Source organism: Acinonyx jubatus, chromosome F2, assembly GCF_027475565.1.
Source record: "Acinonyx jubatus isolate Ajub_Pintada_27869175 chromosome F2, VMU_Ajub_asm_v1.0, whole genome shotgun sequence".
In the NCBI taxonomy this organism is placed as follows: Eukaryota; Metazoa; Chordata; class Mammalia; order Carnivora; family Felidae; genus Acinonyx; species Acinonyx jubatus.
This window is the reverse complement of record NC_069394.1, coordinates 61,813,899-61,829,675: the sequence shown is the minus strand read 5'-3', so window position 1 is coordinate 61,829,675 and position 15,777 is coordinate 61,813,899. Positions and strand designations below refer to the sequence as shown.

Sequence of the window (15,777 nt, the reverse complement as noted above, 5' to 3'; positions counted from 1 at the left end):
GGCATGATGTCTTTCATTTTAAAATAAGAAGCATACTGCAGGGAAATTCATGGCCTGCTGGATAGGGAAAACTCAGATTTTAAAATTATTTTTTTCTATCCTGTTGGCCACAGCATTCTTGACAGGAAAAGTAGTAATAGCGAGCTGTTTTTTTTTTTTTTTTTTCTGTAAGAAGAGTGAAATACCTTTTAATATAATTTTGAAGACTTTTAAACAAAATACTTATACGTGGTAAAATAACGAGAACATTGTAAGTATTGGGTTGTGTGTGTTTTTAGTAACATTGCCCCTTCCTGGTTTTTAAAGTAATAAATGTCCTTTGTAGAGCATATCAGGTGTTAGTCTATTCAGGCTGCCATAACAGAATACCGCAGACGATGTGGCTTAAACAACAGAAATTAATTGTTTACAGTTCTGGAGTCCAGAAGTCCAATATCATGTTGCCAGCAGGGTTGGTTTCTTGTGAGTCCTCTTTTTGTTGGTTGCAGATGACTGCCTTCTTGCTGTGTCCTCATGTGAGTGTATGGGAGGAGGGTGTGTGGGGGAGATAGGTCTGTGCTGTCACTTCATTGAAAAAAAATTTAACGTTTTATTTTATTTTTTGAGAGACAGGGAGAGACAGAGTGCGAGCAGGGGGAGGGGCAGAGAGACAGGGAGACACAGAATCTGAAGCAGGCTCCAGGCTGTGTCAGCACATGGGGCTTGAACCCATGAATGCGAGATCATGATCTGGGCTAGAGTCGGATGTTCAACCAACTGAGCCACCCAGGCACCTCTGTCACTTTGTTTTATAAGGGCATCAGTCCTATTGGATTAGGGCTCTGTCCTTATTATTCCTTTTAAACTTAATTACCTCCTGAGAGGCCTATCTCTAAATACAGTCACACTGGTGGTTAGTACTTCAACATAAGAATATGCCACAGTATTTATTTTTACTTAACATTCTTTTTTTTTTAATTTTTTTTTTTCAACTTTTTAAATTTATTTTTGGGACAGAGAGAGACAGAGCAGGAACGGGGGAGGGGCAGAGAGAGAGGGAGACACAGAATCGGAAACAGGCTCCAGGCTCCGAGCCATCAGCCCAGAGCCTGACGCAGGGCTCGAACTCACGGACCGTGAGATCGTGACCTGGCTGAAGTCGGACGCTTAACCGACCGTGCCACCCAGGCGCCCCATATTTTTACTTAACATTCTTGAAAGTGAAGTCAAAGATGCCAAACTCAGATGCTTACAGGGATCAGGGAGGCAGGCAAGGTAATGATGGTAACTTAACATTTATTGAGCTCTAACTGTATGCCAAGTGCTAGAGGTTTATGTGTGTTATACATATTACCTTTCTTAGTTTTCACAACAACCCTGTGAGGTATATGCCATTATTATTTCCATATTTCAGGTGAAAGAAAATAAGGCATAGGCAGGTAAAAGAACATGTTTAAGGACACACAGCTAGTAGGTAGCTGTATTAGCATTGAGACCCAGCTGCTGAAATGACTGAAGTTAGGTGGCTTGCTACTGTGGTGAACTTGAGAGAGCATGCCCCCATTAGTAGGAGGCATCCACTACTAATGAAGGAATATTAGCCTATTGTAGCAGATCTTTCAGTTTTTTGATAGCCGTGAAAAATCTGGATTTTTATATGAAATATTGGCAATTACTTAGGAAAATTAAAAAAAAACACTGTTGACTCAAACTTTTTTTCTTTTTCCTTTTTTTTGTAGCTTTGAAACATTTTATTATAAAAAGCTGGCACTCTTAAACATAAACTAATAAGAACTTAAAATTCATTGCACATGCAGCACCTGGGTGGCTTAGTTTGTTGAGTGTCTGACTCTTGATTTCGGCTCAGGTTATGATCCCAGGATCAAGCCCCACGTCAGGCTCCATGCTGAACATGGAGCCTGCTTGGGATTCTCTCTATCTCTCTGCCCCTCCCCCCCCCCCACTCTCTCTCTCTCTCTCTCTCTCTCTCAAATTAAAAAAAAATCATTGCATATTTACTTCATTTTTTAGCTTGACCTTGTAGTAAATCTGTAGCTTCATTGATTTTGGCTGCTATAAGGAGATCCTCTCTTTTCTAGGTGATTTAAAATCGTAATTCGTTGATGAGCATCTCTTGTTTTTCCTTTATTGGCAGTAGAGCTTATGCCTACTACTTATTTTTTATTTTTATTTTATTATTATTATTTTTTTAGCTTACTCCTGCTATTAGTGCTGCTTCTCATTTTGTCATTTCAGGTTCAAACCCACCTCTGTAATAGCGACCACTGAAGGCAGATTTTGGTAGACTTTGAAAAGCTTGTTTTGCTTTAGGCTCCGTATGGTTTATGGCTTACAAAATTATAACAGCCTGCAAATCCTGCAGCAGTAATGGTCAATCCATTTGCTACCACTGTACTGGCTCTGGCTCTGGGTCTGGTTTAAGTCCCCTGCTTCTACCCAGCCTAGAGGCTGCAGCCACCAATTCCATGCCTTTACCAGAGAGCACCACTGGCCAGTCCAAAGGGCCCAGACACACACACCCCACGAAATGTGGGAGCATCTTTCAAGTCAGACAGATTTTGTCTGTGGATTGCATTCAGCCCACATTTATAAAATAGGGGTCATAATAGTAGTACCTATCTCCTAAATTTCATGTAAGAATTAATCTTACATCAAATTTAACCTTACATCTAAATCTTGTATAAGATTTAGTTTAATGCCTGACACATAGGGCTAAGTAAATGTTAGCTAACATTAGTAGCATAAACATTTTTTCCAGTCATTCAAATTCTTTAAAAGTATCATTTACTATTATTTTTATTTTAAGAGATTGTATAAGTAATACATGAGTACATGTCTCTGGAAAAAACTCCAACAATATAAAAGAGTAATTAATTACAGGATTGAAATTGCATTTACTTTCTACTCCCAACTTCCTTACTTTCTCCATATATAATTGAAAACCATAAATGCTATATTTTTCCTTCTGGCACTTGCTTTTTTTGCTTAACATATCTTGGAGATCTTCTGAAGTCAATTTATACAGAGCTGCTTCATTCTTTTTAAAAGTTGCATAGTATATTCTTTGCTATGGAGGTAAATTAACTTCTTGAACTAGGTCTCTTGTCATCTAAATAGTTTTCAACTTTTTGCTGTTCTAAAAACAGGTTTTGCAAAGAGCACATATCTTTGTACACATTTGTGACTATTTCCCTAGGCTTGATTCGTGGAATTGCTGAATCGAAACTATATAAAGTTAACTATAGAGAACAAACTGATTGTTACGAGAGGGGAGGTGGGTGGGGGGATGGGTGAAATAGATGATGGGGGATGAAGAAGTGAATTTGTGGTGATGAGCACTGGGTGATGTACGGAATAGTTGAATCACTATATTGTACACCTGAAACTAATATAACACTGTGTGTTAACTAATGAATTAAAATAAAATTTAAGAACCATATTAAAAATTTTCACAGCTGTTGCACCTTTGTTAAATATTTTTTGGTAGCTGTGTAATGTTGCGTTTTGTGAATCTACCATTAGTTACCAATTCCTTATGTTGCCATATTTAGATCATTTCTAGTTTTTTGCCACTTTAGATAGACAAGTGATAAATATTTTTGTTAGTAGGTTATGGTTTTTAAAAGGTAAGTAGTCTGACAGGAAGTTGTCAACTAATAAGTTTATTTCTGAGGCTTTACTTTACCAAAGCTATTATAAGAACTGTATGTAGTGGTAATATGTTGTTTTTAGAAAAAGTACATGTTTGATAAAGTCATGGACTAATATTATACTCAAGATTTTTAGAATCTTTTATGTATCTTTCATTTTAGGTGTTGTCATCTGTAATGAAGATCATTGAGAAAACTGAATGAAGACTTTTAACATTGGATCTGGATAGGAGGTTTAGAAAAGAAAATTAAAATTAGTCACTTTAGTTTTAGTGTTCCAATCTCATAATATTTATTCTTTCTTCTGAATAAATTCAGGGAACAGAAACTAAAATTCATTGCTATCCTAATGGACACAAATATTTGTTCTTTGTGTGTGTGTGAGAGAGAAAAAAGTAGCTAACCAAGAGCTATAGTGATTCATAATGAAATACACTAAATTGAATTTTATGATGTCAGTTCTTGGCATTGTAATCTATATAACTGATTTAATTGTGGACATCTGGGTGTCTGTCAGGTTTTTCCATGAAGGACAATATGTTTTTGGTATTTTAACAGTAAGCTTTATGTTCTTTGGAACACTTGTGGTTCAGTGTTTTAGTTATTCTTGGTTCAAGGCTGATTTAAAAAAAGCAGGCCAAGAAAGTCAGCATTGTTTTCTTCTACTTCATTGCTTGCAAGGAGGAGTTTTTACAAGGTGAGCATACACTTTTGATCATTAACACTATTTTTCCTTCATCCAAATAAAAACTATGTTTCTGTGTTTGGGTAGTGAAATGTACAAAGATCCCCTATTTGCATGTAGCACAAAGGTTACTTGCTCCTTAGTATCAGTGCTTATATGAGTCATTGCTGTACTGTTAGAATTTTCCAGGTTCATTAATAGAATGTTTTAATTTACCTAATTAAGTTATTTTTTCTGATATGTATTCACTTAATATAGGAGGGAAATGACTCTTTTCTGTGCCTTGTGAATCTTTTATCTTCTATTTTATATTCTAAGCCTGATAACGTAAATATAGATTATCACTTGCAACTCTGATAGAGCACTTAATTTTTCAAGTTACTTATGCCACTGATTTAACTAAATGAAATTTTTACTGCAATAATGCAGTAGCCATGTGCAGAACTAAAAACAACCTTAAGAATCATCTTGTTCAAAACCTTATTTTATAGTTAAAGAAACTAGGATCCAAATAGTCCTGAGAATTCTGTGATTTTCTGTATGTCTAATTTCATCTGACATTTTCATTATTATATTAAGGAATTTAATTATGTTAAAAGCAATATATATATTCTAGGTAAAGAGAAAAATTAAAGACAAATATTAAGATGATAGGATTAATTGTTTTGTTACAGTTAGATTTTGAATTTGGGCTATTTTAATAACCATCTATCTTGAGAGATATTTTAGTGGCTCTAGAAATCTAGTGAGTAGTTATTTTGTCTCTGCATATTATATTTTCTTGGGTTTCCATTGTTGCTATTCAGAAATTAAATGCCAGTCTTTTCTAAAGTTTTGCCACATTTCCTTCTGGGATTCCAAGAAAATATAAATTAGACCTCACACTATCTAACGTGAGTGTTACATGTTAGATGTTTTCATTTTTATTTTCTGACTCTGTGGTACATTCTGTGAATTTTTTTCATAACTCTTTAAAAAATTTCACTAGTACTTTGTTTTGCTGTGGGCAAAATGTTATTACATCCAACCACTGAGTTTCAAATTTTGACTATTATAATTTCTATATTTGGAAACTCTATTTGGTTCTTTTCAAGTCTGCTCTGTTACTTTTTATAATTTCCTTAGTTGTTTCATTTATAATTGCAATGTCTGAAGCCTTTTCAGGTTTGTTCCAACTGGTTCTGCTTCTGCTATCGAGTACTCATATTGCCTTGTTTTCCTGTGTACCTGGTGTCAATGATCATGTTCCGGTCATTGCTCTTGAAAAAATTATTTGTGGGGCCTTCACCAAGCCCTCTGTAGAGGCTTTGAGTTTACTCTTAGGAGATGCCTAAAAGGTCTATCAGATGGGATCTACATTTAAATTCTTAGCTTGAGGTTCCTTGGTCTTACTTAGGTAATGCATAACTGGTATACGACTCTGTTCCAGGAAAGTCTGTGTCAACAATAAATATACTGATCAGTTTTTAAACAAATCAGCTTATTAAGGTATAATTTTACATATGATAAGATGCGCATATACCTATATAAAAGGCATCTTAAGAGTTTTGAGTCATTTAGTCTTCTAGTCCATGAACAAGGTTTTTCTGTCCATTTATTTAAACTTTTGAAAATTTCCTTAAAGAAAGTTTTGTGGTTTTTTCACGTATAGGTCTTTTTTTAAAGTTTATTTATTTTGAGAGAGAGAGAGAGAGAGAGAGAGAAAGAGCATGTGTAAGAGGTAGGGGAGCAGAGAGAGAGGGAGGGAGAGAATCTCAAGCAGATTCTGCACTGTTGGTGCAGAGCCCTATGTAGGGCTTGATCTCATGAACCATGAGATCAAGCCCTATGTAGGGCTTGATCTCATGAACCACGAGATCATGACCTGAGTAGAAATCAAGAGTCTAACACTCAACAGTCTGAGCCACCAGGTGTCCTTAATGTATAGGTCTTATATATGCTTTGTTATAGTTATCCCTAATTATTTCATTTTTTTGGATGCTATTATAAGTGCTATTTATTTTTAATTTTAATTTCCAATTTTTTATTGCTGATATATAAAAGTATAGTTTTTATTTTTTAAATGGATTTTAAAAAACTGAAGTATAGTTTATATATTAGTTTCAGATGTACAACACAGTAATTCAACTATTATATATGTTACAAAATGCTCACCAGGATAAGTGTGGTTACCATCTGTCACCACACAAAGTTATTATATTATTGACTACGTATCCTATGCTGTACTTTTTTATCCTCATTTATTTTATAACTGGAGGTTTGTACCTCTTACTCCCCTTCACCTATTTTGCTTATCCTCTCATTCCCTGCTTCTGGTAACTGCCAGTCTGTATTTATGAGTCTGTTTCTGTTTGTCTTGTTTTGATTTTTAGATTCCACAGATAAGTGAAATCATATGATATTTGTCTTTCTCTGACTTATTTCACTCAGCATAATGCCTTCAAGGTCCATCCATGTTGTTGCAAATGGCAAGAGCTCATTCTTTTATGGCTGAGTAATACTCCATTGTGGGAGTGCCTGGGTGGTTCAGTCGGTTAACTGCCAGACTCCTGATTTTGCCTTAGGTCATGACTCACGGTTCGTGAGATCGAGCCCTGTGTTGGGCTCTGCACTGAAAGCATGGAGCCTGCTTGGTATTCTCTCTCTCCCTCTCTGCCCCTTCCCCACTTATGCACACGTGCACATGCACTCTCTCTCAAAATAAATAAACATTAAAAAAATACTCTGTTGTGAATATACTACATCATCCTTATCCATTCATCTATTGATAGATACTTTGGTTGCTTCCGTATCTTGGTTATTGTAAATTATGCTGAAGTACACATAGGAGTACATATATCTTTTTGAATTAGTATTTGTGGGGGGGTAAATGTGGAAGTGAAATTATTGGATTGTACAGGATTTCTATTTTTAATATTTTGAGGAAACTATGTTGTTTTCCATAGTGGATGTACCAACGTATATTCCCACCAATAATGCATGAGGGTTTGCTTTTCTCTACCTCCTTGCCAACACTTATTTTATGTCTTTTTGATACTAGCCATTCTGATTGGTGTGAGGTGATATCTCATTGTGGGTTTTGATTTGATTTCCCTGATAATTGGTGATGTCGAGCATGTTTTCATGTGTCTGTATGTCTTTTTTGGAAAAAAATATCTCTTCAGGTTGTCTGCCGATTTTTTTATCAGATCATTGTGGGTTTTTGGTGTTGAGTTGTATGAGTTCTTTACATATTTTGAATATTAACCCCTTGTCAGATATATCATTTGCAAATATGATAGGTTACCTTTTTTTGTTGTTGATGGTTTCCTTTGTTTTGTAAAATCTTTTTAGTTTGATGAAGTCCCAGTAGTTTATTTTTGCTTTTGTTTCCCTTGCCTGTGGAGACAGATCCAGAAAAATGTGGCTAAGGCTGATGTCAAGAGTTTACTGCTTGTGTTTTCCTTTAAAAGTTTTATGGTTTTAGGTATTACATTTGGGTCTTTAAACCATTTTGAGTTTATTGTTGTGTTAAAAAGTGGTCCGGTTTCATTCTTTTTGCTTGTAGCTGTACAGTTTTCACAGCACCATTTATTAAGGAGACTGTCTTTTTCCCATTGTATATTCTTGCTTAGTTTTTGTGGATTAATTGACATACAAGCATGGGTTTATTGCTGGACATTATTCGTCGATTTATGTGTCTTTTTTTTTTTGGTGCCAATACCATACTGTATTTTTAAAAAATGTTTATTTTTGAGAGAGAAAGCATGAGCGGGATAAAGGCAGAGAGAGAGGGGGGCAGAGGATCTGAAAACGGGCTCTGTGCTGACAGCAGAGAGCCTGATGTGGGGCTTAAACTCATGAACTATGAGATCATGACCTGAGCTGAACTCAGAGGCTTAACCGACAGAGCCACCCGGGTGCCCCAATACCATACTATTTTGATTACTATAGTTTTGCAGTATAGTTTGAGATCTGGGATTATGACACCTCCAGCTTTGTTCTTTCTTAAGATTGCTTTGGTTTTTCAGGATCTTTTGTGTTTCCATACAATTTTAGGATTATTCATTTTAGTTTTGTGAAAAGTACTGTTGGTATTTTGATAGGGTATTTTGTGTTGGATCTTTAGATTACTAGAGTAATATGAACATTTTGACAATATTTGTTTTTCCAATCCACAAGCATGGTATATTTTCTCACTTGTTGTGTTTTCTTCAGTGTCTTACAGTTTTTAGTGTACAGGTTAAATTCACTTCCTTGGCTAAATTTATTCCTAGGTATTTTATTCTTTTTTAATTTTTTTTAATGTTTATTCATTTTTGAGAGACAGAGAGAGACAGAGCATGAGCAGGGAAGGGCAGAGAGAGGGAGACACAGAATCCAAAGCAGGCTCCAGGCTCTGAGCTGTCAGCACAGAGCCCAACGTGGGGCTTGAACTCACGAACTGCGAGATCATGACCTGAGCTGAAGTCGGATGCTCAACCGACTGAGCCACCCAGGCACCCCCCTAGGTATTTTATTCTTTTTGATGCATTTGTAAATGGGATTTTTCTTTCTTTCTGCCAGTTAGTTGTTTGTGTGTAGAAACACAACACATTTCTGTATGTTGATTTTGTATCCTGCAACTTTACTGAATTCGTTTATCAATTCGAATAGTTTTTTGGTGGAGTCTTTAGGGTTTTTATATATAGTATCATGTCATCTACAAATAGTGACAGTTTAACTTTTTTCTTACCAATCTGGATGCCTTTTATTTCCTTTTTTGCTGTGGCTAGGACTTCTAGTAATAGGTTGAATAAAAATAATGAGAGTGGACATCTTGTCTTGTTCCTAATCTTAGACGAAAGCTCACAGGTTTTCACCAATGAGTATGATATTGGCTTTGGGTTTGTCATACATGGTTTTTATTATGTTGAGGTATGTTCCCTCCAAGCCCAATTTGTTAGAGTTTTTATCATGAATGGATGTTGTGCTTTGTCGGATGATTTTCTGCATCTCTTGAGATGATCATGATTTTTATCCTTCGTTCTTGTTTTTTATAATGATCTTCTACCCTATGACTTTGATAGGTCACTTATTAGTTCTAATAGCTTTTTTTGTAGACATTTACTAGTTACAGTAACTCTTTTGTAGACGCCTTAGGAATTTTTTTTAGGAATTTTTTACATAGGGAAGCATGCCATTTCGAAAGAAACCATATTGTCTTGATTACCGTAGCTTTATAATACTTCTTTATGTCATGTATGCTTTTCACTCCTTTAGAGTAGACTTTATTTTTTTAGAGCAGTTTTAGGTTCAAAGAAAAATTGAGTAGAAAGTAAAGTTCTCATATATCCCCTAATCCCCCATCAACAGCTTTCTATACTAGCAACATTCCTTACCAGAATGTTACATTTGTTACAATTGATGAACTTATATTAACACATTATCATCACCCAAAGTCCATAGTTTACACTGGAGTTTATTCTTGGTGTTGTACATTCTGTGGGTTTTGACAAATGTATAATGACACGTATCCACCATATAGTATCTTATGTAATAGTTTCACTGCCCTAAAAATCCTCTGGGCTCTGTCATCCCTACTGCCTCCCTAACCCCTGGCAACTACTGATCTATTTACTGTCTTCCAGTTCTTTCCCAGAACATTATAGAATCGTGAAGTTAGAATCATGAAGCATGTAGCCTTTCAGATTGGCTTCCTTCCCTCAGCAATAGGCATTTAACATTCTTTTGTATCTCTTCATTTCTTTTAGCACTAAATGATATTCCTTTGTCTGAATGTATCACAGATTATTTATCCATTTACCCAAGGAAGGATATCTTAGTTGTTTCCAAGTTTTGGGAATTATGAATAAAGTTACTGTGAGTATTCATGTATAGGCTTTGTATGGACATAAATCTTCACTAATTTGATACATACCAAGGAACTGGTATGTATTGCTGGATCATATGGTAAGAGTAAGTTTTTGTTTTTTTTTTAACAGAGTATGTGTGTGTGTTTTTAAAGTTTATTTATTTTGAGAGAGAGAAAAAAATGAGTGGGGGAGGGGCAGAGAGAGGAAGAGACAAAATCCTATGCAGGTTCCATGTCATCAGTGCAGAGCCTGACATGGGGCTTAAAATCAAAAACTGTGAGATCATGACCTTAGCTGAGATCAAGAGTCAGACGCTCAGCTGACTGAGCCACCCAGGTGCTCTAAGTATGTTTAATTTGGTAAGAAAATGCCAGACTATTTCCCAAAGTGGCTGTACCCACCAGCAGTGATTGAAAGTTTGTATTGCTCCACATTCTTGCCAGTATTTGATGTCAGTATTCTGGATTTTGGCCGTTCTAATAGATGGGTAGTGGTACCTCATTTTAACTTGCATTTACCTAATAACATATGATATGGAGCATGTTTTCATATGCTTGCTTGCTATCTATGTATCTTCTCAAGTGAGGTATCTATTCAGGTTTTTGCCCATTTTTTTAATCAGGTCATTTTTTTATTGTTGAGCTTTAAGAGTTCTTTATATATTTTGAATAACAGTTGTTTATCATATGTATTTTACAATTATTTTCTCCCAATCTTTAGCATGTCTTCTCATTCTCTTGACGTATCTTTACTTTCAATCTGTATGTGTCTTTATGTCAAAACTGGGTTTCTTCTAGACAACGTATAGTTGGGTCTTGAAGTCATATATTCATTATGTTTTTTTTCAAAATTGTTTTGTCTATTTTAGGGCCTTTGTATTTCTACATAAATTTGAATCAGTTTTGCAGCTATTATAATTGGCATTGTCTTTAAAATGTCATTTTTCAATTATTTGTTTCCACTGAGTAGAAATACAACTGACCTTTTTTTTAACTTAATCTCCTGAGAACTTGCTGAACTCACATAGTCTATTTTTTGTTTGTTTGGTTTCTTGGTATTTTCTGTGTTAATCATCATGTCATTTACAAATAGGAATAGTTTGATTTCCTTTTTAAAAATGCTTATTCCTTTTATTTATCTTTTGTATTGCATCATTCTCTGTCTAGGTCTTCCAGTAAAATATTGAATAGAAGTGATGACAGTGACATTCTTGGTTTGTTTCTGATCTCAGGGATAAAGTGTTGCATGTTTTGCCATTAAGTTTGGTGTTAGCTGTAAGGTTTTCATAGCTGCCCTTTATCGGATTAAAGAGATTTCATTCTCTTTTAATAATCTTGAGAGATTTATTTTTATGGATTGATGTTTAATTTTGTCAAATATTTTTTTGTACCTGTTGAGATCATATGGTTTTTCATTAATTCATTTTTCATTGATTGATTTAAGGCTATTAAACCAACTTTGCATTCCTGGGACAGACCCTAATCGATCTTGATTTTTTTAATACATTGCTGAATTTCATTTGCAAATATTTCATCAAGCATTTTTGTGTCCATGCTTATAAGGGATATTTGTTTTACAACAAATTGTTTTACAATTTTCTTTTTCTTTTTTGGTGGGGGGTGGGGGAGGGAGAGTGTGCACATGTGTGCAAGTGGGGCAGAGGGAGGAGGGTGAGAGAGAATCTGATCCAGGACTTGATCTTACAACTGTGAGATCATGACCTGAGCCAAAAATCAAGAGTCAGATACTTAAGTGACTGAGCCCCCCAGGTGCCCTACGATTTTCCTTTAATGTCATTGGCAGATTTTATTTTTTGTTATTTAGTTAAAAAAATGTTTATTTACTTAGAGAGAGGGAGGGAAGGAGGATGGCAGGGGCAGAGAGAGGGGGAGAGAGAGAATTCTAAGCAGGTTCCACGCTGTCAGTGCAGAGCTGGACTCAGGGCTGGATCTCCTGACCTAAGCCAAAATCAAGCTTAACTGAGCCAACCAGGCACCCCTCACTGGCAGGTTGTAGATAGTTTTATGGTAGCCTCATAACCCAAGTTGGAAAGTGTTCCTTCTTTGTTTATTTTCTGAAGGAGTTAGTATAAGGCTGGTGCTATTTCTTCCATAAATGTTTGAAAAATGTATTGGATGGAGTTAATGAATGGAGTAGATTTTTTAGAACAATTAGATTCATTCAGATTTTCTGTTTGATCGTTTGTCAGTGTTAGTAAGTTGTGTTTTTCAGGAAATTTTTCTGTTTCATCAGAGTTGTTCAGTTTATTGGTGTAAACTTGCTCCTAATATTCCCTTATTGTAGCTTTGCTCTCTATAGGCTCTTTAGTGCTGTCACCTTTTCTATTCCTGATATTGGCATTTTGTGTTCTTTACCTCCCCCCACCCCACAGCAGTCTTGTTTGAAGTTTATCAGTGTCTAATGTCTTTTTAAAGAACCAGGTTTTGACTTTGTTTTTTCTATGTTTGTCTCTTACTTATTTTATTGATTTTTGCTTTTATCTTTATTGTTGTCTTCTTTCTATGTGTTTAGGGCTTTTTTTCCCCTCTTTTTGTAGTTCATTTCTATGAAAACCTATATCATTACTATTAACCCTTTCTTTTTTCTAATAAAAGTATTTAAGCTATAAAGATTTTCCAAACCTTTGAATTAGCTCTTTTCCAGACATTTTGATAGTTTGTGCTTTTATTATCAATCAGTTCAAAAACTGCTTTCCATGTGACTTCATCTTTTACCCAAATCTTAGGCTGTATTTAAAGAATTTTTCAGGTATTCAGGTGTTCTGTAGATATTTTAATATTGATTTCTAATTAATTCCATTATTATCAGCTAACATACTTTTGACATTTCAATCTTTTGAAATTTATTTTGGTTTGTTTTACTGTCCTACATATGGTCCATCGTTATGATTTCATGTGTACTTGAAACATATGTGTTCTGTTGTTGTTAGTTGTAGTATTCTATAAATGAAATTTAGTAAATGTAGTTGATAGTATCACATAGAAATTCTACATTCTTAATGATTTCTTGCTTTGTCGTTAGGTGTGTTGGGAGAACTGGGTAGCTAGTTGGGGGAAAAAAGCATATGTGAATTATAATTAGATTGGACCTTCATATAAAAGTCAGGCTTAGCCCATAACCTAGCATGGCACATGGTCTTGAAAAGGGTTTAGCTTGTTCAGTGATAAAGGTGAACTCTTTAGAAGTAGCTTGATAGAAACATACAGGTGGGTATTGGGAGAATTTTAAAATGTTGCAATTTATGTCTTCAGCCTCCCAGTCTTTTATGTGAGAAAATATGTGTTCTAATTCCTGCTAGACAGAAGAACATATGAAAGGATAAATTGGAAGACTTTTGTTTCCAGGGTAGCACTACTCCCTACCCCTCCAAATCCAAACCACAAGGATAAGAAAAGAGGTGTTTTTGTCTGTATGCCATGTAAAGACCACAGATTGTAGAAATATACCAGACTAGAAGAGGAAACAATAGCAAGTATATGCAGCATTAGAACAGTAAAGTTTTGATTAACTTTAGAGTAGGGATAATTTAAGATTGCATGTTATGGATTATATTCTAGGTAAGTTATCAAACACCAGGATAGATTCCAATTAAATAAATAGTTACTGTAAAAAAAGCAAAAAAAAAAGGTGCTATAAGAAAACATGGGAGAATTTCTTTATAGCCTTGGAGTCAGAACTTTCTAACCATAACTCACCCATAAGCCATAAAATTATAGGTTTGACCTATAAAAATGCATGTCAATAAACAAAAACAAAAATTCCCCAAGTCAACAAAAACAAAAGCAAAGCAAGAAGAAAAGGCAACATTAACAGGGAAGAAAAATATTTGCAGCTTATAACAGACAAAGTGCTAGTCTTCTAATATTAAAAAAAAATTTTTTTTAACATTTATTCATTTTTGAGAGACAGAGACAGAACATGAGGGGGAAAGAGGCAGAGAGAGGGAGACACAGAATCTGAAGCAGGCTCCAGGCTGTGAGATGTCAGCACAGAGCCCAATGCAGGGCTCGAACTCACACACTGTGAGATCATGACCTGAGCCGAAGTCGGTCGCTCAACCAACTGAGCCACCCAGGCGTCCTAGTCTTCTAATATTTAAAGAGCTTGTGAAGTAAAAAGTAAAAGAAAAATATAATAGAAATAGAATAAGAAAATGGGAATTTTATTTTTTTTTATTCATTTTTTTCATTTTTTAAAATTACATCCAAGTTAGTTAGCATATAGTGCAACAATGATTTCAGGAGTACATTCCTTGATGCCCCTTACCCATTTAGCCCATAACCCCTCCAGCAACCCTCTGTTTGTTCTCTATATTTAAGAGTCTCTTATGTTTTGTCCCCCTCCCTGTTTTTATATTATTTTTCCTTCCCTTCCCTTATGTTCATCTATTTTGTCTCTTAAAGTCCTCATGTGAACGAAGTCATATGGTATTTGTCTTTCTCTGACTAATTGCACATAGTTGCAAATGGCAAGATTTCATTCTTTTTGATTGCTGAGTAATACTCTACTGCATGTATGTATATGTATATATATATATATATATATATATATATATATATATATATATATATGCCACATCTTCTTTATCCATTCATTCGTCAGTGGACATTTGGGCTCTTTCCTTACTTTGGCTATTGTCGATAGCACTGTTATAAACATTGGGACGCATGTGCCTCTTTGAAACAGCACGCCTGTATCCCTTAGATAAATACCTAGTAGTGCAATTGCTGGGTTGTAGGGTAGTTCTGTTTTTAGTTTTTTTGAGGGACTTCCATATTGTTTTCTAGAGTGGCTAGATCAGTTTGCATTCCTACCAGCAGTGCAAAAGAGATCTTCATTTTCCACATCCTCGCCAACATCTGTTGTTGCCTGAGTTGTTAATGCTAGCCATTCTGACAGGTGTGAGGTGGTATCTCATTGTAGTTTTAATTTATATTTCCCTGATGATGAATGATGTTGAGTATTTTTCATGTGTTGGTTGGCCCTCTGGATGTCTTCTTTGGAGAAGTGTCTGTTGATGTCTTTTGCCCATTTCTTCACTGGATCATTTTTTTTTTTTTTTTTTGAGTGTTGAGTTTGAGAAGTTCTTTATAGATTTTGGATACTAACCCTTTATCTGGTATGTTGTTTGCCAGTATCCTTTCCCATTCCATCAGTTGCCTTTTAGTTTTGCTGCTTGTTTCCTTCACTGTGCAGAAGCTTTTTATTTTGATGAGGTCCCAGTAGTTCATTTTTGCTTTTGTTTCCCTTGCCTCTGGAGATGTGTTGAGTAAGAAGTTGCTGTGGCTGAGGTCAGAGAGGTTTTTGCCTGCTTTCTCCTCGAGGATTTTGATGGCTTCCTGTGTTACATTTAGGTCTTTCATCCATTTGAGTTTATTTTTGTGTATGGTGTAAGAAAGTGGTCCGGGTTCATTTTTCTGCATGTCGCTGTCCAGTTTTCCCAGCACCACTTGCTGAAGAGACTGTCTTTATTCCATTGGATATTCTTTCCTGCTTTGTCAAAGATTAGTTGGCCATACGTTTGTGGGCCCATTTCTGGGTTCTCTGTTCTGTTCCATTGATCTGAGTGTCTGTTTTTGTGCCAGTA

At 35.4% G+C, this 15,777-nt stretch overlaps 1 protein-coding gene across 5 annotated transcripts in view; it reads left to right on the top strand.

The window, feature by feature from the left end:
• XKR9 (XK related 9) overlaps window positions 1-15,777 on the top strand; it is a 38,390-nt gene that overhangs the window by 4,792 nt on the left and 17,821 nt on the right. For 2 of the 5 annotated variants that reach the window (XM_053208594.1, XM_053208595.1), the window contains 2 exons: window positions 413-515; window positions 3,813-4,347. The exons of 1 other annotated variant lie outside the window; for it this stretch is intronic. In XM_053208594.1, the coding sequence (XP_053064569.1) occupies window positions 4,076-4,347 (272 nt within the window). In that variant the 5' untranslated portion in view covers window positions 413-515; window positions 3,813-4,075. The remainder of the gene's footprint in view (window positions 1-412; window positions 516-3,812; window positions 4,348-15,777) is intronic. 2 more of the 5 variants (XM_053208593.1, XM_015064752.3) reach the window with 1 other exon arrangement.